The sequence below is a fragment of the Conger conger genome, chromosome 8 (assembly GCF_963514075.1).
Source record: "Conger conger chromosome 8, fConCon1.1, whole genome shotgun sequence".
Lineage (NCBI taxonomy): Eukaryota > Metazoa > Chordata > Actinopteri > Anguilliformes > Congridae > Conger > Conger conger.
The window spans coordinates 52,993,978-53,018,507 of record NC_083767.1 but is presented as its reverse complement, the minus strand read 5'-3'; the positions used below and the strand labels follow the sequence as shown (position 1 = coordinate 53,018,507).

The window sequence follows — 24,530 nt, the reverse complement described above, 5'->3', positions numbered from 1 at the left end:
GAGTGTGCGAATAAATGGGTGAATGAAAAGCATCATCCCAGCAGCGCTTTGGATAAAGGTGCTATATAAATTCCAACCATTTACCATTTGTTTACTGTAGGCACTCCTGGAACAGGACTAGAGATGTGCACTTCCAAGAAAGACTATAGTGTACCTGGTGTTTGGTTGGTGGTTGCTATTGTGTTGCTAGGTGGCTGCTATGGTGTTGCTAGGGTGTTGCTAGGGTGTTACTAGGTGGTAACCGAGCCAATCAGAGAGTTTGTATGGGTAGCTATTTGTATAATGCAAGGCAATTGATACCATTCAATTATAGTAGTACCGAGGTGACGTGGTGTTACTGAAAACCACCCTTAAAACACTTTAACCAGGAACTTTCTCAAATGTCTATGGCTAAAATGAATGGGAACCCTCTTCCAGAACCATAGGGATGGGCAATGATTACAATACCTTGGTACTCTATATGGAAGTGCTAGAGAGCCTGGTGACATCATCAGCTGAAGAGGCATTAAATATCTCAAAAGTTATTGGGAATATCGAAATGCTGTGAACAAGCACACCATTTGGGACCATGCCAGAAATTTTCCAGTTGGTTTGGCATCAATCTTTTAAAAACTGTGGGAAGAGTAGGCAGACAAAATATCCGGCAGAATAATAATGAACCTAAACTTTCAAATAATAGTAATGTGTTGCTTCACAATCGCAGTAATAAAATGTTTGCTTGTGTATCTGGCTCCAAAAATATTTGTTTAACCGCTCCTCTGTTCTAACTGTTAAACATAAGGAACTGCAAATGTCCGGCAATAGTGTGGCTCTATACAATCGCTATCTATCTGTGTAGACGCCGATGGGAGCTGTATTGGTGAGCGCTGTCTGTTGATCAAAGCTTGCTGAACCTATGTCAACATGGTAAAAACAGTCTGTTTCTTTTGGGGGTCTGCAGAGAGGCACACTTCTGTAATGTGGTTGTTTGTTAAGTATTACAGCCTGGAGGAATACAGTGCAGTGTGTACCTATTTGGAAAGTGACACCATTTTGTTGATTTGTCTGTACTCCAGAACATTGAAATGAAGCAGTGAATACTGTATGAGGTTAAAGTGCTAACTCTCACCTTTCATTTGATAGTATACATATGAATTGATCCTGAGTGTGGAATTTGCATTTGGAGTCTTCTGCTGTTGTGTCTCAATATGAGGATCGAATAAGTGTCACTGCCAGTAAAGCAGGCCATTGTGAGGCTGAAAAAAGCAATCAGAGACATAGTCAAAACATTGGATTTGTCAAAATTAACCGTTTGATAACTTGTTAGGAAGCAAAAATGCATTGCTGAGCTCAGCAATAGCAAACAACCACCGGATACAGCTGTAAATACCAAAAGCTTACAGTCTGCACTATAACCTCATATTCATTGTTTCATTTCCAATCCAACATGCTGAAGTACAGAGCCAAAGCAATAACAAAAAAAAGCTTTCATGCTGCACTGCACTGTATACAGTATACTGCATATACCATTTAAGTGTGTGTGTGTGTGTGTGTGTGTGTGTGTGTGTGTGTGTGTCTGTGTGCACATACTGTACTTGTATTTGAAATAATTCTCCAGACAAATGAGGAATATTGACAAGTGGTTTATTCAGCAGGAATTGTGAACAATCTGTCAGTATTTAAACATTTTCTACAGAATATAATGGAGCACCAATAATAATAAGCGCTTTAATCAAACAATCATCTGTCCTTTTATAGACAGTTTTAAAATTCCTTTTGAGACACTTTTCTTAACATAGGGCTTGATTAAGACAAAACTCTCACTTTTGCATTTCCTTAAAATCAAGAACCATTTTATTTTATGCTGTGGAAATGTTTTTGAATTTACCCTTCTTCTTTTTTTTTCAAATAAACAAATAAACAATGCAATAATTCCTGCAGAAATCCGGTTGATTCAACCCTATAATTCTGCTTACAGCGACTTTTAAAAAGTTTCCTCAGATTTTATTTTTAATTGGCTATGCAACAGACAACACCTGCATTGCTCAGCTTTGTGTGGAGTAACGTGTTTCTGACAGGAACAAATGGAGCTTGTTGTACCAGACTTGACAAGCATCAGATATCACCTGAAGCATACTACAAACTAAACAGAGACAAAACAGACTGGCAGGCCAAGCTCCACTGGCTCCCAGTGTCTGAAACCAACACCCGACACAACAAACTGAATATGTGTGAGCTGCATTTAGTACCACGTAAATCAGCTGTTCTGTTACTTCAGGAAAAACATACCTCAGATCAGGCTGCCCTAAGAAACAAATCATTGTCAAGGAGGACCATTCATTGCTGTCCTGCTGGCCGTATCTCTCATGACAATGAGACGTTCCAGTGCATATTACGCTTGTTGCATGTTGTACATATATTTTCTAAAGTCAACATTACCGATTCTTGCAGTACATGAGTTACAGGACAGACAAAAGTTTACTATGACTATGATCTTGGTAACAATTTAAGATTACAGTTCACAGTACTTTTTGTCAAGTCATTTGGCATAGGGGTCAATTATGAATAATAATAATAATAATAATAATAAAATAATAATAATAATAACAATAATAATAATTTACAAACAGTAGAAAAAAGGCAATTAGCCTTCTTGGGATCATATCAGATATGTTTTTCCATGCATTCACAGATTTCACAGAAATACATTTGCTCACTTACACAACTAACTGATTGAAATAGCTTACAAATAATAATAATAAAAAACTTAAAAATCGTGGCCACACGGCTGTGCAAAAGGAAAGAGCTCCGACCCCCAGCTCCACCTTCATTTCTTTCACTGCTTTAGCCAACCCTTGCAGATAACACACTACAAAATAGCACCATTATACAGTGGATAAAATTTCTTAATACAGTTTTGCTATATGACACCATCATGTACAATGACAGTAGAACAATGCATAAAATAATTTAAGTGGTAGTATTGGTGGAATATACACAGGCACAGAGGAGGCAGTGTGATGGGATGTGATATAATCTTAGGTTATTGTGACATTGCACACTTTTAGTGTGTGACAGATTGTGCAAACTGCTGCAACACTTGGAAATACTTGGGAAGTGAGCCAGATCAGGTTGTTCTCAAAGAGGGCTTTTCGAGCTGCTGCATGAAACTTGCCCACTATTAGTTTTGTTTTGCGCTATGGTGAGTGTCCGATTGTGCACAAAATTGTGTTCTGAGTTGCAATACGGTGTGAATATGCATGCTTTTGCATGTGAGACAAGAACCTTGTGTTATGTATAGTTTATGCGTGTGAGAGTACTTTGGTTTGGTTGCTGTTGCTATTTATGTTCAAAAGCATCTGTTATCTAGAAAATAAAGGATCCTCCATATACTTGCAGAATATAAGAATGCAAATCAATCCTTTGCCTTCACTCAATGAAAAAGTGCAATCAATCATATAATTTCTGCCTCTGGGTATTGTCATTTGTCAGGTTCCTTACTTGTACTATGGGCCAGACCAACTTGATACTCTGACGAAAGATAGGTCTGTCCAAACATTTGAGGAAGTTCTTTGCTAATAAGCCAATAGTCTTGTACAGTCTCGTATGAGTATGGCCCCAATTGGAGGTTTTAAAAAGCATAATTTACAGTATTATTGTTTGTAGCTAGCAGCAAACCTAAAGGCTCAACATTATAACACATCACACCAACAGTATGTGTGTGTCCAACAATAACTTGGTAGGAAACCAACGACCTCCACTCCATTGCAGTCTACATTTGTTTGGTGCTATGAGACTAACCTTGTTGCTTGGCCGGATTACACCAGCTAGCTAACCACCTACGTAGCTAGTATACATTCTCACTCATAAAATGGGGAGTAAAACTACATTTTACTGTGCAAAATCTCATTCATGTAATACCATTTTAATACACAGCCCTAGATCATGGCATGAGATTTAACTTTTTTTCAATCTCATGGTTTGAGATTTAACCAATTTATTTCTTTTTTTTTTTAGAAAAGGCATTGCAATATTGGAATATAATTATGTTAGCACACCTTTGAAGTAGTATACTTCTTATGAAATCTCCATATGTACAATCTAGCAATGCTAGTGCCAAATGTGGGGATCAGAACTGGAGCACAAGAGGAGGTCAAGTCACGGGGAGGAGTGAAATGAGGAACTTATCTAAATGTTGGGAGCACCAATCATATCACAGGATTCTTTGCGGACCATATCTCACCAACTGCAACTTCACTTTCTAGATGGCCCAAGCATTTGGGGCTATGACTAATTTTTAGGTGTCTATTTTCATAACCCTTCCAGTTGCAATTGCAATCTAATTTGCACTAAGATGCAGACATCTGCCTTCAAGTCTGGCCTGATGAAATCTCCCGGAGAGTGGACACCAAGTCTGGCTTTCTGAAACACATTGAAGATAGAAAGCCTTTCTGGCCTCTCTTTGGAACTGCCTTGTGGACACAACATACTTACCACATTACTGTTATGCCATAGTAAATGTATTATTGTCACAGAAGTATGGGGAGACCCTTATTTAAACTCCAAACTGTTTCCACATTTAATGATTATCCAAACAGTATCCTTGTTGTAAGCCTGTGAATATGTTCATTGAGTATTTGTATTGTGAATAATTGCATTTTTGCTGGGGTATTGGGTGTTTCACATGGTTAATCAAAGTTTATAAACACTGAATGTGAACCATCTGGTGCAGGTGTAGACTTGTTCAATGGCAATATTATGCAGATTGATCAAATTCAGGTTTACCCTGGTATAGGTTTGAGGTCTTTAAGAGGTGTGCCAGGAGCTGGTTTGTCTTGGGCACAAGAAAGTCCAAAACCTTCTGATCCCTTGTCCTCCTGGTGCACACATTCTACAACAGTATAATGCCATGGAACTGTTTGTTTTGCCAATCTTTGCAGTTACACTGGCTCAGTGTATTGTTTGGCCTTAACTCTCATCTTACTTTCTCCCAGTTTATATGAAGAATTGTTTAAATTAATCTCTCCCTCTACATTTTGATTTACCCCTAGGTCTAGTTTTTGCTTTGACAGCCCACCTGGGGCTGACACAAGCCCCTTCTACCTCCCACTTAAAACAAAACATGCCTCCCGTCTTCCACCATCAATCTGTCCTTTTTGCTTCCCCCAGCATGTTATTCGTTCTATCCGTCACTCTTGGCTTAGTTCTACATCCGATAATTTCTGCCCCCCGTGTTCCCTCGACTGGAGTTCTTCTGATGCACCTCCTGAAACAGAGCAGGAAAAGTCTTGGTACAGAGGTATGCAGGATTTTAATTGTGCAGCGAGGACATGATTAAATGTTATACTGTAAGTATTGGACACAAAGGCTGTGCGTGAATGAATGAGGATTTAAGATGCACAGAACAGCCAACTTGCAAATGAGTGGAGGTAAAGGAAGCATTGGAAACAGGGCCAGAGAATGAATTCAGTGAAACGCAGAATTCTAGAAACAGAGCCAGAATGGCATCTGGCATGCAAGTCCTAGAAACTGTGTGCACCTAGAGGGAGTGCACCTGCAGTCCACAGGCCTGTCAAAGGAACAACTGGTGACACAGTATGCCAACCGCAATCGAGTGAATAACAAGTGAATTACCAATGCATCATAGCAAATCCAACTGCTCAGGCTCAATGTTGTTTCCATAAGAAGGTTTTAACACATACAGTGCAGAGTTAGAACGGAATATGCAGGCATGCTTCACACGTAAGCTGGCACTAGGAGCACCAGCGCAGGCATGCAGCATCAAATCTCCAGCAAGAGGAAAACATACCTTACAGGATGGGTGACTATTACCGGACATTTGCTTCTGTGAAATAGAGTAAAAAAGCAATAGTGGCTAAGTCAAATAGTTGGGACCCTTGAGGGGAGAGGGGGAGTCATATGTTTTATTAAGCATGGGGTACATGGCCAGAAGCAGAGTTTAAGAAAAATGACATATAGCAAATGTTACTGATCATGTAATATCAATCCATGACTCAAAAACCAAGGTGCAGGTTTCAGAGACAATATAAATCTTCTCAAGTGATCTTATTTTATCTGTATGTAAAATAATAAAAAAGATTCGTGGAGGGTGGGTACTTGACACCGATGGGTAAATTGACCAATAATGTTCAGATCTATTAATCCGACAGCTATTTTGGAGTGAGATCATCTGGCCCCCTGTAAGTGTCTAAAACCCTGTAGTCACAATCACTCTTCCACCTGTATTGGTATCAAGCGCAGCCAGGCGTCCTCCTCCCGTCAGTGTTTTGTGTGGTACAGGATGGCGCTTACCTTCTGGGTTTTTGGTATGTCCGTGTGGCGCTGTGCCCTGACGGAGCGGGCGGCCTTGCCCGGTTTCACCGGCGCGCAGTACATCTCCAGCCTCCGTAGCTCACAGCTCTGGAAGCAGCACTCGTCCACTATGCCTCGATTGTGTGAGCGTCTGGAGCTGGATCCATAGCCTGTCGGTTTACCTGAGGAAGGCAAGGTGAGAGAGGGTTTACCCGGGATTGAGAGAGAAAGCATCGGTGGGATTATCTTGGAATAGAGAATTAGAGAGTTTACCGAGGAAAGAGGAAGAGAGAGAGGTTACCTACAAGTGAGAGAGCAAAAGAGAGGCTAAACTTACCTGGGAGACAGAAATAAGGATACAGGGTTGATTTACCTGGCAGGGAGAGGAAGGGAAGGAAAGAAAAATAAAGGAAGAAAGTGTGGGTTTCCTTGGCAGAGAGAGGGAGATGGACAAAGACCACAATGTCCTAGAGAAGATCAAATTGTACTGCCACACTCTACGTTGCATACAGGTAGAATTTCCGCTCTACACAGATCACTTTGTTCTTCTGTCACACACAGAACAAGGGCTGGTGTAGTGCTGTCAGACCTGGACCCTGGCAGTAAACTCTAAGATGGAAATGAGGTATCATCAGCTGGCAGAATGGATCAGACTTTCCATCTAAAACTTTTTTACTGAATTCTGCTAAAACAAAAAATAGTTTTTGTGATATCTGGTATCAAATTTGGTATCAAATCACAGTCCACAGTAGCAGTTGTAATGTAATGTCTTGGGAACAACTACTGGTAGTCTTCCTCATACAGTTCCTAACTGAACATGGAGAATGAAACCCTTTTGTTCTTGTGATTGTACTGCCTTAAACACAAATTGCAGCCACAGGTATGTACCGTATTTAAAAGTGAAGACAATGACAGCCTCATAGACATGGTATAAAATGTACAGGGGATTTTTGCACTTTGCCAGTTGCCTAAGGACCCTTATTGTACTGTGCAGACAGTGGTGCAGCTCACCCTCTGATATGCATGTCTAATGTCCTTGCCCATGACCCACTGACCTTTTTCTACACTACAGAAATTGTGTCAGAAATAGGCCAAGCAGCATTGGTTTCTGACAATACAGCACATGTATGGAATTCAGGGGTAATACACATTCAGACCCATGTTAAAAACATAACCAAACTGGCTCTGATATCTTACACAGACTGATGCTGAAAGGTTCAGTCAAGCATTGGACAGCTGCAACAAAATGCAGCCAGAAAACTGACAAAAGCCAAAAAGAAAACCAATATTACTCCTGTCCTTTAATCCCTGTATGGAGTTGCATGTAGATTGAGAAGTGATTTTAAGATCGTTTTAAGGCAGAGAATGGTCCCAATACCTAAACATATACTCTACATGTATTTGAAGTGCTAACTAATTACAGCCCCCTGACAATCTCAGATCATCCAAAGCAAAGAAGTTCCAACAGTTAAACTAAACAATGGAAGAGACAGGTTTTTCTTTTATGCCCTTAAAATGTTTCTTCCTTCTGCAACCTTGAATAAAGAAGACTAGCAGGAATGGCATAAAAACTCACCAAACTTGGTAGGTTTATGGAGGACTGTGTCAAGTGCATACACTGACCAAATGATGGTACCATAGCAATTGATTGAAAATGGCAGTTGATTGAAAATATAGGCAGAAAGCATTTTTTTTGAGGGATGCCACACTAGTCCAGAAAAAACGCGAGTGTGCCACAGATGTTTTTACTCAGCAAGAAACTGCTGGTGAAGAAGATTTGAGCAAGAATTTGAAGATATGAAGGTATGATTGGGTAAGTGAGATTTGAATGAGAGCAGGGGTATGCCACTCAGACTTACGACCTCTATAACGATATGGAGCTTTTCCTGCTACTCTCACTGCAGCTGCCCATTGGGCCAGACAAGATCAGCACTTGTGACAGAGGGAGTCATGGGTCTTTCAGTTTTGTGGCAAAGGTTTTCTGGAAGATCTGACTCCATCCAATTGACTACTCCATTTAATGCCTTTTCTGAAATATCTCACTCTTCATTTACAATTCCCCTCTCGCTCAGCACACTTCTGAAAATGAGCAATATAGCTCCAATAGGCTTTTCCCTGTTACCAAATGAAATAATAATTTAATATGGCATTTACAAGGAGGAAATGCCTTTGCCTTTCAGAGTTAATAGCTCTTGGCTCAAAATGCTGCCAGCGCTGACAAAGTGCATTAACTTCTGCTCTCTGCTCACCTTGTCCTGACAACACTATTCAGGACGAAGAGGGGCCCTAACTGTGGAACAGATTAGTCCAAAGACTATGAACCCTGGCAGGGATTTATTGCATGTTGCTGCAATGAGGAGGTGAAGGAGCAAGAGCTGTTGCTGCAATGTGCATTTTGGAGGTAAGGGGGTGTGACATACAATGAAAGAGAGAGCAGATATTTTTGTGGCTTTTGATATTATAATCATCTACCTTTCACCAAATTCTCATACCCTGTTTTACCTTGTATTTGTGATTCAGAATGTCAAATTATAGGCCTGTTATCAGTGTTGCAATGTCCTCTGTCAATTTGGGAAGCAGGATAACGTACATCCTCTGAAGCGTCTGCTGCCAGCTGGTGCCTCTTTTCACTCTGCAGTTTGCCAGCTGAGCTGTGCAGTCGTTCTGCTGGAGGACTAAACTTCACGAGCATCTGGCGCAGGCAAACTGCTGGTGCCCAGACAACCTGAGGGTTTGATTCCAGACTGGGGTGCGTCACCACAATGAGAATGAGCACTTCAGCCACCTGATAGCCTGCTAGCCTCTCCTGAATGCAAAACAAAAACCCCAAGACAAACTTAAAGACCTTCCGGCTGAGCAAATATGCACTGACACAGCACTCAGTTCCCCAGTTGATTCTTCACAGTATTACCATAATATTACAGGGCCTACATTTCTCTGAACATACTTAAACTAACATATAACATTATTACTCCTCTACTGTCTTTACTCCATTAACATATAACATTTTCACAAATGATTCTGTTCCAGGATTCTACAGTGTGCCATTTTTTGTGTCTGTGTGGCAGAATTAAACAAAAAACCACACATTACCTGCAAATGTTATCTCCACATGAAATTAAGGCATATGCGATCAGACCTGGTGGATTTCTACATACTTCCAAAACCACAATGCATGAACTGCGTCAGAAACACCACCACCACCTTAACCCACCCCATCTAAACTGTCTACAGCCTCACAGTGACACAAAAGATATGGTTTCCCTTTGTGCAACAGACTAAACTTCATCATTCAAAACCACAAACCAAAAGAGAATTCACGTCCAAACCATCCACACAAAAGAGGGCAGTGTGACACTACAGGCTTTGTGAATGGAGTAGTAGAAAATGGATGAGGGGCTCTACCCAGCCAGTCTAAATAAACACTCTGTGCAAGCTATGCAAGTGTACAACAGCAGCACCCACATGTCACAAAATTCAGTCCATTCATATATGCCCAGCCTCAACCAATGTAGCCATCACCTGTGTGTCCACAGGCAAACACACAACTTAACTACAAGTGTGACACACACAACCAATACAGAGCCATCAAACTGTTTTTATAGGTTTTCCATTACTGCTTCCAGGTCTCTAACCTAGTGGTTTAGGCCTGCTGGATTGAAGCTGTACATAATTCTGACAGGTCAGCTGGTTTGACCATTATCAGCCTCTGAACAATGGGGTTTCATGAGGGAGAGGAACTGTCTCCAGCCCTAGTGTGTGACTATGCAACGAGACAAGTTGTGGGAGCCATATTTCTGCTGCGTGGGCAGGTTTCTGGCCTATGCTTTTCTGGCCCATTTTCCATTCCTGTTCAAAATAAAGCCCCACAAATTGTCATCCTCTGCTTTCCTTCAAATAACGTGTAAACCTGCAACACAAACAGCTGGAGTGGGGAGCATAATCAGCTGGAGAAGGCTTTAAAGCACCGCCATTAGAAGGATTACTGCCTCTAATCCCTGTAAACAAAGGGCCGTGTCCCACAGCCTTTGTAAACAAACACAGAATATAACCTTTCAAGCCGCCACCCGCTATGCCATGCCCAGTGCCAAAATCCACAGTGGGTGCAAGCTTTTGCTCGAGTCTTTAGTCCTAAGGATTCTATGCAGATTAGGATACTTCTCTTTTGTTTGTATCACACATTCTGCACAGATAGAAATTTGGTTGCATGTACCCATCTTTCATTGTCACATGCATTTGGGGCAGGTTGGATCATGTGCCTTTTTATTTTATTTGAACTACTCCACCAAGGCCTGCCCTCCAAAGAATGCCATTGTATAATGGAGGATAACAGTTCTGGAGTATACATTATATAATTTTACCTCTACAGTCTGGCCAGTAAAAGAAATCAGATCCTCTGAGTAATGGTCATTGTAATCGCTGTGTTTATAAGGTCACGTTATATTGAGATCCCACCTGGAGAGAAAATTTAATAAATTACATGAATTAGCCAGGGAATCCTTATCACCTCCTAAAGTTATTTACAGCAAAAACAGAAATAGTCATGAATCTATGGTAGAGAAGGGTCTCTATACCAAAGTGATCTTCCAGACGGAGATAACAGAGTTTACTCTGTGAGGAGGTGGAGCTAACATTAGGTCCCCTCTAGTGAGTGGGAAAATGTTATCACGAGAGCTGTGGAGGGTCATGGATGATGTCTGTAGATTATAGATGATGTCTGTAGATGTCTGTAGCCTGCATCTTTCTTAAATCTGCCCACCCACCGAACATATGGGATACATTCTCAGACATGGCAACTTGAAAAACCGGTAACAAATAACCGCCATTGAAATCCATCTGACTAAAACCTCCTTTGCCATTTGCTGACACCTTCAATTTCACCTTTGTTAACACTATTCTCATTAGAAATGTGCAGCTTTACTGAATGTTTTTTGTCAAAGAGAGCTGCGTGCAGGAGGCAGGATGCTGGTCCATCCGGCATCTCTGCAGCTCTGTGCTGAACGGTATTTGTAGCAGCACATTCCTCACACAAGCTGCAGTGGAAAAAGGACCCGATTCCCCACCAGAGTGCCACAGCAAGCATATGGCTTTTACAGGCTGCTGCTGGTTAATAAAATGAGTGGATTCTTGGAGCGGTTGCAGGCCACTGCCTGCAGAGAGTCCAGGCGATTTACGGCAGGAGGGGGACTGTAAAACGCTGCAATGAACCTGGAAACTACCTCTTTATTGCTGGTACCACAAAGCTTTATAGCCAAACTAAATTTCCTTCTCATTTTACACACTGATTTGTCTTCATTTGTTATGCAATTGAAATCCAACCTTTGTTGGCCCCCAATTTTATGTCCGTTGAAGTGGGGAATTTCTCCCCTTTTTCACCAGGAGTTGGAATTGGCAATTCGCCATGTCCTTCTCCACTCACCACTACATCTCTCACACCTGCGCAAGAAGTATTGGCTTAAAGCATGTCCGGTTCTTTCATGCCAACAGCTCTGGTGCTCGGAACTGCATCTCTCACCAAAGATAAATAGCAACCTGCGGGCACCTGGAGTGTTAGTAAGAGGTGCTAATTCAGCAGTATTTTGAGAGCCTCTGGACAATTTCAGCCAACCATACCCGAGGAGGATTGAGCCAATTGTATCCCTCTGCTGTCAACTCCCAGTAATAATTGGATAATGACATAGAAAATTATTTCATGAGATGTCTGAGCTATTTGGCTCAGTCTGTACTCAGAACGGACAAGAATTGGAAGAGCCCCTGCTCTCTCCCTTGTAATCTAATTATCACTTAAAGAGGTTGTCAGGCACCTAATACTGTGTGCCAATTGATGGTCCGGGTGCTTTGTCTTAACTAGAATGTGTCTTCACCACCTTTTTTATTGCAAGGTATCTGAAGGAGGAGCATATGACCGAACACCTGCTTTGAGCCGAGTCTGAGACCACTATTAAAACCCAAGAGGAGAGATGCTACCAGTCTTTGCTTAATCCCACAATTTCCTGATGCTGAGGCTTGAAACTCATCTATCCTCTTTCCTCTGGGGAAGAGACTCACCTGTGTGCCAACTGGCGTTCTGTTTACACACCGTCCTCTTTCTAGTTGTCTCCAGCTGTTTCAGCACTTTTTTCATTTATTGCTGACTATTCCTACTTTATTTCCTGCTTCATTCTTCATTTTAATGTTTTCGGGTCTCTTTGGACCACCTTTCCTCTGGTGTGTTGAAAGAAATAACTCTCTCAAGAATAGTTTTTGGCATTGTTTAACATTTACCACTTAGTTCATGAGTAATGGATCTCAAGAAACGGTGCGTCAGTTTCTGAAAACCTGCAGAGAGAACATAATTTACAACCCAGCATTACAGCGCCTTTGAGGCCAAGTGCCATTGCATCTCAAACCACTCAAGCCATTTTGTATCTCGTAATCAGGATGCATTTCCACTCTCTGAAGAGAATAATCCCTTTGGGCTGAAGTTCAGTGGAATTGGTTCTGAGGTACCCGGGCACAGGGCAGCAGAGCTTCTAACCGTAATGTCGAGAGTGAACGTTGAAATTTCTCCCTAGTTCTTGAATGAGACCATGTTTTTGTGTGCATGTAAGTAGACGTGAAGACAGTATTCCTCCAGATTAGTTCACAGAGCTATGAGGGCTATGTGCAGGGCACTGGATGACAAAGGCTTAACAATCTAGAGGGGACATTCCTGTTTAGACTGCCGGTTACATGAATTTGTTCAGTACTGTCATCTCTCCTTGGCACCAGTCCATTGCTGTTTAACTCTTTACAATTACAGTATCCAGGAGACTTAAATGAAAGCTAAATCGAGCTCTCTGTGAGTTAAATAACCACCCGAGCAGAGATGGAAGCCATGTACAATATCAATGCAGGGAATTAAAAATTGTTGCCACTGAATTGTCACAGAATATGAACTGAACACCGAAACAGTTCCTGGGGACAGGGACAGGGACATTTTGCTTCAGCAGAGTGGAGGTTTTCATGGATTCATTGGCCACTTGGTTTTTGATTTGAGCTTGAACCCACTATCTCATTCCTTTGAGTGTCCTCTACTTAAGATACTCTCTTTAGTCCAGCCACCATGGATAAGTTATTGCTGCAACACAGTTCCATTTGCATGAATACAAAAAAAATCATGCTAGAAAATTGGAAAAACTGACTATGATTGGCACCTTTTCTCAGCCTACACTTTGTTCCAATTATATATTGGTTCCAGAAGGTAATTTCTCATGTATCTGTAGTGGTGGTGACATATACAGTTCTGAAATATTTGAGCGGCTTACTTAACTGTGGCTTGTGCTCCACTACAGCATTCCACAGTTCTGCAGAGGCACAGAACATGACACTACCCTCCCAATTATGTGCTGCACATTCGCTTTGGAACCAGCAGATCGCCAGACCAGTGATCAGTCCTTCTCTGTTCCTGTACATGCCAATCTGATGCTGGTCACAGCCGGTAGACACAAAACTCTTGATCCTTGTCTTGATGCTACCCCTGTACCTTTTTTTGGTATTGCCGTTGTTTTTTTGTTTTTTTTAAGTAGTCCTGGCAGCATCAATAGGCCTTTCCCTACAGGAGGTTGCACTGGACATCCCTGTCTATGGCTGTGAGTGAGCCATGAGATGACCCTCAATCACCCTTTTACACAAAGGTGGTCACCTCCGGGCTGTGCCAATCGAGCGGCTCCTGGGTTTGGCGGGTGTCCCAGCCTCACGGACTTTGGAGGTTGAGGAAGAAGTGGCGAGCCGGTCTGCCAGTGCAGCATCTGCTAGCAGCCAGACCAGCTGACGCTGTCTATCGCCCACTCGGGCAGGGGAGCAGCGCTCTCTGAGACAGGCGGAGCTGAGAGTGTGCAGATACAGCAAGAGGAGGAGGATGTTCTGCACACACTCCACTGCCCTGAAAGGCCTGCCGCGTGAGAGCGGATAGAGGACGGGAAGCTCACGGCATTACAATGGCACAAGTGGATTAGAGCGGTAAAGTGCACCCCGCTGTCCACAATGTTACACGCGTCAGCATGAATGAGCCAACCAATCTTGGCGGGCTCAGTTTTCAAGCAAGCAAAAAAAAAAAGTTCTTCTGTGCAGTTTTCATTTGAAAGACCTCCAAAATCAATGTGAATGCAGGTGGCATGGGGATATTGAGGGGTGGGGGGTGGGCATGCAGGAGTTCATTTAATAGTAGCTGGAGGCCGATAATGTGAATTTCCCTGGCTTTGATACATGTCCAGTTAGCCCATAAACAGTACCCTGCAGGGACTATGGTATTGTAGAGGACAGCATCTGTGAAAACCACTGCAAAGGGCCAAAGTGTAACTAGTGATAGCCACTGAGTAGAAGGATGAACCTGGAATCTGGGCTTTTAGTGGAAAATGCGGTGTTTAAGTCCACACCAAACGTTTTCTTTGGGAAGCTTTCCCATTCCGCTGGAAAACAGCTCATTTCTGTGCTCGCAGTTTTACTCCTTTTTACTGCCAGCTTCCACTTAAAAGTGCTGCCCCTAAGGAGAGAGCAGCTACTTACCATAGACGTAATATACATCTAGCTTGTTAAATATCAATCTACACTTAATTTACCTCTCAGCACCCAATAATATAACACTGCCTTCAGATTTCCCCTGCAGAATAGCCATGTATCAGCCTACAGTGAATCACACAATAACACTATCACACTCAGGGGGGAAATAACAAGAGGATCAGAGCGGTGCCCTCACTCTCGTCTGTTAGCCAGACTGGATCCGGAGAAAGGAAGAGGACAGAAAGTCAGATGAAATAAGGGCAAGGAGAAACATCTGTTTTTTTATTTATGAAGAGTCCATTAGCACGGGGGGGAAGCAGCAGTTCTTTATGAATAAATAAAAAGTGCACTTACTGAAATAAAAGCCTCTGTCTCCACACACAAACTGCAGGGTGTCCACCAGCTCAGCCCCACAAAGCGTCTCAGCGCCTGCTGTCACCACCGGGGTGAGGGTCAGAACGCACAGCACCAGAGAGAGGGTGTGCGTGCAGGAGATACAGCACATTTTACACTGCAACCAATGAGAGAGAGAGAGAGAGAGGGAGAGAGAGAGAAAGAGAGAGAGAGAGAGAGAGCAAGAGAGAGAGAGAGAGAGGGACAGAGAGTGGTACTTGGTCAGTAAAACCAATACAGCACAATTTACACAGTAACCAATAGGAGATATACAAGCATGAACAATGTAACCAACAGGAGAAGAGAGAGACAGGGATGGAGAGTGAAAAGAGAGAGAGGGAGAGAGAGAGATAGAGGGAGAGAGCACTAACCAATAGGAGAAAGATACAGTACACTGGCTCGATTGTGCAGAATTCTGCCAGGGTAACAGCAGCCTTAAATCCTTGCTCTCATCTGCATCACGTCATTCTAATTGGCAGAAGTCTGCCCTTTAAAGTCTAGCCTTCTCATCATCTTATTGTAATCATAGTGTTCACACACAGCAGACTGAAGTTCTGAAGCCATCACATAGATAAACAGGTGGCTAAATAGAGATTGATGGATAATGTCTGACTACTAAACATACAAAAAAATACAATTACGTGGAGGCTGACAGTCATTATTTAAGTTCTGACATTATGTGTCGCTAAGATCATATAAACCAACAGGTCACACACAAGCATGAACACACAGACACACACACACACAGCCTGTCTGGTGCATACACATGGTTTTTAAATGTTGACTGTGAGATCATATTAAGATCTATTGAGTGATGATGAAACAAGCCTCCTCCAAGGAGAATGAATGTCTCACATCTGGCCCAGAGGCCAAGATACTTATTCCAATCAGTGATTTAAGTGTGCCGATATAATACATTGAATATTTTATAACACAGCACGCTTACTAAAAAAAAGATAATTATGCCCACCGGTTTGTGAATAATTTAAAGTTCGTTTAAAGCGTTTAAAGCCCAGCATGCATTAAGAATACTATTCTAATTCACGTACACTAGGGAAATGTACCACAGAAGTACACAGAAGGTATCGATTAAGCTAAGCGATTCTGTAATAACTGATGGCATGAAACATGACATTACATTTAATACTTAAGTATTTAATACTAAAGCTTTCATGAGAAATAGACCATTCATTTCAAATCACCACCATTCTCTTAAAGTGTGAGGAATGAGCAATCCGACACTATTAGCTATCACAAAAGCGCCAAATCGCTCATTTCTAAAGTACTGAGGCGGGGGTGACTTCACTTCAACCTGATATGATAAACTGCAGAGCCACCAAACCAGACAGTGCGACCCATGGGAAGCTCCGTCGACCAAACTTACATAACAAATAGTATTAAAGAGTATATTGGAACTCCCACTCCCTATTTTCGCAGGGCGCCGAGGGGAGGCACAGACTTAAAAAAAAAAAAAAAAAAGTATTTTCACCCTTTGTTCTGAAGTTTATTGTTTCTGTTTCGTTTGTGCGGAGTCAAGCGAATTTAAAATTGAACTTGAAAAGCAGGTAGTATAACGTGAGTGGTTCATAATAAAGAGAAAACCCGAACAAACGCATCTGCTATGGCGCGCAGAAACCTATAGGCTACGTGCAGCACGCTGAGTTCCTAAACACCTGTCTAATAGGCTAGCCATACATTTTGTCTGTGCATTTACGTCTACACAAACGCATTTGATCATATTAAACGCATTACAAGCATGCACGTACCTATTATAAAATCTTCATTATGTATTTATAATTCACCCTGGGTACGTCTATGCACAAAAAGCATGCCCTTCTGTATCTATATCCACGTTTACGCGCCTTTTCCTCTTAGATCTAAAATGTGTTGTACTTGGCAAATGAGTAATACATAACATTTCCAGCCTGTAATTTCTGAAAAAACATTTAGTTAGGCAACACACAAAGCTTGCAAGTGCGCATCTATTAAGTCAAATAGTTTAAATATTGATAGCCAAATAGCAAAAAGATCAATGTCAATAAAGTTAAATGGTAATACAGTCTGCATATCACATACATGCGTTAATGTTGCAAGCACTCTGGCTGTATGTATAGCCTACAGTTACAAAATATTTATTTTCAAAATGCAAAATAATTAGATAAAGTCTAACAGAGGAATAAAATGTGAATATTCAGAACGAAAAAGAATAAAGTTACCTTGAAGACATCACACAGTTGCCACTGAAAGAAGTATCCGTTAAACATCCCCGTGGGTCTCTCAGCGCGCCAAAGCCCAGCAAAGAGGAATATGTTTGAAGTCATTAAAAAAACAGCGAGGAAGAGGATGAGGTGCAGGCAATGTCACATCTCAATATTCCGACTTTGTTCCATTGCGCAGGCTCGTTTCAGTGAAGTGAGATTTAGCGAACAGGAGACGGATTTAGAGAGAAAATCCCTCACATTTATCCACATTACACTGACGTTTTCAACAGGAAACAGCTGGGGCCGTATTTGCCTTCTCCTCTCGCTAAGTTATTCATTAAGGATTTTGGGCACATTGTCAAATAACGTCATTCCACTTTTTCTTAGATGGGATTGAATTTTGATCTCGTTAAGACTTTCAAGATTAAGTGGAGTTCTCGTGCCACCCGCACTGCATATTAAATACTTGTTAGGTGAAGAATAACATTCTCTCTGATACAGCTGGAACTACAATGGTGCGAAAGAGCAGCTGGAGGAGTCATCACGAAGCACTTGTGCGCGTAAGAGTCAGACTTTAGGTATGGCGTATGTCCCGTAGCCCAAGCCTACGTTAAAATGCCCCGCACACTAGCCCATAGTCAAGAATGCTCTACAGAAGAGTCAGATCGATTGTGCACTTTATTATCTTGTCTCTTTATTAAAAAACGCGCTTTAAATACATCTAGAGGAACAAGCTATGTTTCAACATATTGTGGCTACCGTAAAAAACAAAAGTGTAGCATGTCCAGACAAACACTCTGGATCACTTTGAGTTGGTTAGTTTTGCATGATGTTTTGGCATTGTGACATCAGAGCTTGCCCAATGTTTTCTGTCTGGACAAGCGCCTGTAACGCTTGAACGTATCTCCAACCACCGCTCAGCCGGTTCAGAGTACGTCACGGTCTGTGTTCCGCGGAAATATCAAGGTTCAAATTGCCTTGAACGATCAAATATGGTATAAATCGTCGTAAATAGGGGAGACCGGGGATGGATGTAACATTGGGTTTGTAACACAATCAAGCAATCAGGGATCATGTGGCAATTTGATTACTATTGTTAGGACCCATATTCCCCTTTGAGTTTGCAGGTGAAGTTTGATGATTCTGTGTGAAATATTTGCAGAATTCATGCTAGCTTCAAACCAGCATCCCAAAATAGCTGGCATGAGGGATTGGGGATAGTTGTAACTGATAATTCTAGTTACCGTATATTGGTTTGGAAAGAGATTTGTTTTTAGAAATTAAGCTGTTTTACAATTAAAGACTGAAAACTTGGATTATTTTATTCAAATGTTGATTATTGTTGATGGTTATACATTTTAGAGCAAAAAGTGTTCCAATCATCCACGGTGATTAAATTCATGGTCTTAGAAACAATTCTTCTTGCCGACTGTAGCCTGAACTCTTGTCACTTCGGTTAAACAGTGGGGACATCCAATATTGTGGAATAATTGCCGTGAAGTTGCCAAAACCATGGCACGAAAGATAAAAATTATGCTTTTCAGACCATGTCATTGCCTGTGTGACAGAAGAAGACTGTGAGCTAGTGGTCAAGGCTGAACTGTGAGGGTTCTCTAGTGATGCATGCTCATATCACAAAGCTGAATGAATCCAGGCATGCACCAGTGTCCCAAGGCCTTCTGGACTCATTGGTGCCCTATGGCAGTGATCAAGAGATTGGGCCCAACTCTGTGCCTGTGGTCACCAACAGCTTTACTCTCAGAACCTCAGAGAGAATGCTTTCATAACGGATGAGGCACAGTATTTCCCAGAGGCACCTGCTGCTGACCTGTACCAAATGGCCCACAGACATATCCTCCAGGGAATATTTCTGCATCTACCTCCCTATTTCCCGAAGACAATAACTCCACCAGACTCTGACTGACTGACTGACTGATGTGTTATTATAATTCCCCTCAGCTTGTGAATGGTGTGAGTGCTGTGTAAAGGCCTAAAAATGTGCCTTGTGAAGAGTGCCCCCTGGCTGCTCCCTCTGTCTGTTCTACATTAGTTTTACACTGCCATTGACAACGCAAAAATAAATGTCACAAGAGACACCCGTGCTGTTACAATCACATATAAACGTTTTGAAGAATTTACCGGTTGCCTTGCTGCTTGGTCTGTTTGTCTGACTGTTTGATTGGGTATTTCCACTGGAATGGATTGAAACTAGAGAAGAACAGTGTATCTTCTGTCTTTTGAATGTATTCTTCTTGGACATGTGAATCTTATGTGCACTATAGGCTCCACAGTATAGGAGATCAACACTGATCCAATCACCGGGTAGAACATCACTTATCCAGTCAGCTAGATGGGTACATCATTCCAGTGAGGCTAGGTCTGTTGACAGCTGTGGATGACGGCCTGCAAAGTTAAGATCGTGTGGCAAAAAAATAGGTCATTACAAATACACACAGTCCCACTCACAAACACTAAGCTGAGGTTAGAAAAGGTAATAGACAATCACATATTCACAGTGATCTTATCCTCAGATTTAGTTCTGCATCATGCCCGTTTAGTTTTCTTCCCCCCACAGTGTTCCATCCCAATCACATTGAGATTTGCAGGCAAAGAAAAGCATGTTACAAGAGTTTTTCAACACAAAAGTAATTAGACACCGAAGTGAAAAGCCTCATCATGATTGGTCACCTGTGAAAAGATAGTGTGGAATTCCAAGAGGCCATTTTGTGAGGCTGTTCTGACTGGGTTTTCACTTTCAGAAGACATTTTGAGACAATGTATTGGCCAGATTTCAATAAAAAATGAAATCTTTACACTGTGATAGCACAAAAGGATGTTTCAGAACAACAAAGCAGGCACCATATTCATAGTACTTAGAAAACATCTTTCAAAGAGCCACTCTATGTTCACATGTTGATCTGAGAGGAGAGGAGAATAGAATATTGAAGGAGCTACACGCACAGGATGTTTAGGAAGAGAGGTCTGAGAGATTATGGGATTGTGATTGAGAGAGATCTGTAAAAATGCACTAAAAATAACAGAGCAGATGGAGGGAAGATTTGTGTTGAATCAAAACATGGGAGGTATAGTGTTGTGATGTCAGCAATTGTTCACTGTGACCTGGATAAGACAGCCTCTGACAGATTGGACTCTCATGATGAGTGGGTTTCTCAAAAAACAATTTTGGTTCAAACACACAGATTGAGTGTTGATATCAATGCAAAGTCCTCCCAGTGTTCTGGCATACAGTGAACTGTGACTACCTCAGGGAGGCATAAATGCTACAATACATTCACATCAGGAAATATGGTTTGAAAGCAACAAACACTGGAGAACATAGATCACTGTCCTGTCTCCAGAACTGAAGTTGATTCAAGCAGTTGATTCATGCATGCATTTTTTTAGCAGTCTGCATTCAAAGTTAAGATCAGTACCTCGGGACCACATTGAACACAAATCCAATCAAGGACAGAGCTGCACAGATATGGTCTTGCATTTGAAAATAAACACAAACAAACAACACAGTCGTGATACGGCAGAGAAGAGACGTGACCGAGAGGCAGGACTTTAGAGGGAAGGGACAGGTAGGAGACCTGAGGATGTGAAGTGGAGTCGTGTAAAGTGATGTGATTTAAGTCTTTGTTCTATATTGTGTGTTGCTTAAAATTTAAAATATGCCTGCATATTGTAGGAAGAAACTAGTAGACCTCCGACTAATTATATTGTTCAAGTCACATTCCCACTGTAGAAATGACAGTAGCGATAAACCACATCAGCATCTCAAAACTGAAAGTGACCTGTGTGTCATTGTGTGCATATAACTGAATGCATACAATTCAATTTACAGTTGATCTGCAATTGCATTGATGCAATGTAACAAATGTTTGCTACTGAATGTACAGTAATGCTGTAAAATAATTTTGTCCAGTCACATTCCTACACAACCTAACCTCTATTGGAAAGCTGAAACGGAATACAGAGAATGGTAAGTTAAGAATATCTCTCATTTGTTTCCTGTTTGAATATTGCTTACTTTTTAGTTATTTGTATTTAAAAAGGAGGAAGCATTTGTTTATAAACACAATGGAGCGAGACACTGTGAGATTTCTGGCTCGAAAAGCACTGTTGTTGTAGGAGCAGTTGCCTTTTTTTTTAGTATCCAAGGCAGTAGTTTTAACAGTCACGGATTTGGTTCAAACCAAAGCATTCAATTAGATTTAAATACATCAATGCAACTGGATACCAAGAACAGACAGCACCCCTTCAAAAAGGGAATTTTCAGAACCCTAGAACTAGCAGCCCCACTTTACATCCATTGCTCCATTGTGTTGTAATGGAGCATGTGCCAGATGAGAGATACTTCCTTTCACATTCTCTGCATTTTGGGTTCATGTTTATCCCAGTGGAAGTTGTTTTTCTGCATAGCATGTCTGATTTGTATAATGCATTTTAACATGGAAGGTTTTAGCACCACTCTGATAGTATGTATGACTTATTAAACTTGTGGTTAAGTAAAACACACACAACAAAATATAACAGTATAACAGTATATAACAGTAACAGACTGTCATATAAAGGAAGGGGAAAAAACAAATCTATGAGATTGACTTCTTAGTTGCCATGAACTAATGTAGTTATTAGAACACTCCTGAGAACTACAATAGTGAAATAGTTATTAATGGTTAATTGATTTTAAGTTTATCATATGGTTAATGCATAAATAGGTAACTAATTCCATTATATAAGTAATTACAGTATAGTAGTTAACATTAGTAGCTAACAAAGACATTAACAAATGAAAAGTTAATTCCATGCTTAATTGATGCATTTGTTCATCAATTCATTCATGTTAGGAACTACATTAGTTAAGGCCAATTCATGTACCTTATGGTGTAAGTCTGACCTAAAACTGTAATAAATATAGCACAATTAAAAACCACATGAAGGCTCACAGGATTTAAAATTCCTCAGCAAGAGCAAGTTTTTTTCCCTTTGTTTATCACCCTATATTGCATTTCAGTCTCAGTCTTGGTCTCGACCACCTTTACTCTTTCTCTCCCACCTTGCTTCTCTGTTGCCAATCTCTTTCTCCCTCCACCTTGAATTTTCTGACCTGAGGGGCTTGTTTTCACTCCACAGGACTTTGGTGGGGGGGGCATCCTGTGTCCGCTCCAACCCAGTGACCCTGCCCCTGCTGCCGAAATCTTGAAATCTTACAGGGTAGTATAGTAGCAGAGTCAGGTGTCCTGGAGGCACAGGACTGTAGACAGCTAGGAAGCACTGACAGAGGCCCAGCCTGTGCAGAGGGGGTGATGTTCTGCACAGACTCACAGTAGACAGAGACCCGAAACCCTGGGAGGAGGGCTGCTGATCCGTCTGGGCATGCAGCAGAGTTCATATGAGGACAAGGTCCGACAGGAGGAGCCCCTTAACTCCTTCCTTTCAGTATCCACAATTCCGGGCCTTCCTCCCTCCTCCCAAACCAGGAGATGTCCTCAGATCAGCCCTGATCGAAATGTGCATGAGAATTTTGAGCTGCAATATTGGAACCATTTCTACTCCTTTTGAGTTATAATGTATCAAACTTCACTGATGCCTGCTGGGAAAGCTGATTGAACTGTGGGTGTGTTTCTCTGATTAAAGCCAGCCCCAAATTACAGTACTTGCTCAATATGGTCTACAGTTATGCAGTGCAACAGACACTGGCAGGGAACGGAGAGTGCATGCCTGTGTGTTTATGGGTAGGTGCATGTGTGGTTGTGGATGTGTGGCATCTCTGTTCATATGGAAGAAATAAAGACACCATCAAGCAAAGTGGAGAAGGCCTCTTGTTTTGATATTCTGTGTTACTGTAGCAACATGCAGACCTTGTAATAGGAGTCAGAAAGCAAATTCCTTGGTACCTCTTCATTTATAAAATCAAATTAAGAATTTAAGAAAGGCTGAACCTGTAGCTTAAAATGAGAATGTGCTGAGGCATTAAGTATTATGTTTGCAACATGGTGTATGTGAACTAGGAGTGCATTACAAAATCTTTTTGAATATGAAAGCAGCAAGTAAGGAAAACTTGAATGTCCTGTCTCAACCCAAGACAAAAACCAGAGTAATGCAAAATCTTAATTTTCATATTTACCATTTGCGATATTTGTACATTCTATGCATGTAATAAGTACTGTAAACAATGTCAGTCCCCTTTAAAATACTTCTATCGAAATTGTAAACATAGTATCATTGTGGTAACAGTTAGTTGGGGTTATATAGGGTTGTGCATACAGCCTGTATAAGCATTTACTATATGTATGACATATGAGGTTATAGCACATTTATAGCATATGATGTATTATGTAAACATAATATATCATACGCAACTTTGAACCTTTCATGTTGTGCCTCTTCCTTCTCTCTTGAACTCTTCTTTCGGATTTCATGCTACCACTGTCACTGTTACTTGCAGATTTATTATTGTAGTATTGTCCCCTGGGTCCACCAGAAACCGAACCGAACCCAAATGAGCTTCACGCCCTTCTTCCCTGAGGACAGCACCCCTATTCTGCTCCTGCTTCAACCCCCAGATCCATACCTCACAGTCCTTTCTTCTTCATCTTCCTGTCTCTTCGCTGTAGCTCAGTCCCAAACCACAGACAAGGCTGGAACTAACTCACCTAGTCTTAACCAGGGGCTGCCCTTCTGTGGAGACAACTTAAGTGAACTAAAAGAGCAGCAATATGCTCAATTACCAACCTGTCTCACTCCTCTCATTTTTACCTAAAATGGCTCTCAAACTCATAGGGATCCCTGTGCATGCTGTATTTTGTTAGAGACAATTTCTAGCTCAAATAAGCTTGTGGAATTTCATATTTCCTTCCGTAAACTTATTGACACAATGCAAGTTTGGCTCCTTATCAATTGCTTTGTCCTTAAATTAAGTGTCTAACAAATGGTGTGTTTTAGTGGCTAGGTATCTACCCTTTCACCAATATGAGGCCACTAATTCACCTCAGTCTTTATTTGATTTTATTAAGAATTATTTAACCTATTTTTATGTAATCATTTGAAATTTAGCACAACAAGCACAATGTCAATATGGGACTATTATTCTTCATGGCATGTTCAGCTATTGCTGAC

General features: G+C 41.4%; 1 protein-coding gene across 2 annotated transcripts; it reads right to left on the bottom strand.

Annotated features, from left to right (window-relative positions):
• Nucleotides 1-1,606: 1,606 nt before the first annotated feature.
• Nucleotides 1,607-17,664, bottom strand: igf1 (insulin-like growth factor 1). Of its 2 annotated transcripts, XM_061251585.1 has the most exons (5): nucleotides 17,421-17,664; nucleotides 15,166-15,322; nucleotides 6,292-6,473; nucleotides 5,789-5,824; nucleotides 1,607-5,245 (listed from the first exon to the last, which is right to left on the bottom strand). In XM_061251585.1, exons 1-5 carry the CDS (start codon nucleotides 17,523-17,525, stop codon nucleotides 5,186-5,188), a joined length of 540 nt encoding a protein of 179 aa, XP_061107569.1. In that variant the 5' UTR covers nucleotides 17,526-17,664; the 3' UTR covers nucleotides 1,607-5,185. The 2 variants fall into 2 exon arrangements, with proteins under 2 accessions (XP_061107569.1, XP_061107570.1); XM_061251586.1 differs by lacking the exon at nucleotides 5,789-5,824.
• Between the last annotated feature and the right edge of the window lie 6,866 nt (nucleotides 17,665-24,530).

Bases quoted from the DNA above. Each gene is read 5' to 3' on its own strand.
- igf1 (XM_061251585.1), bottom strand. From the start codon at position 17,525: ATGACTTCAAACATATTCCTCTTTGCTGGGCTTTGGCGCGCTGAGAGA. The intron at 15,323-17,420 runs GTAACTTTATTC...CATTGGTTGCAG, and splicing joins AACTGTGTGATGTCTTCAAG to TGTAAAATGTGCTGTATCTC. The intron at 5,825-6,291 runs GTAAGCGCCATC...TCTATTTCACAG, and splicing joins ACATACCAAAAACCCAGAAG to AAGCAAATGTCCGGTAATAG.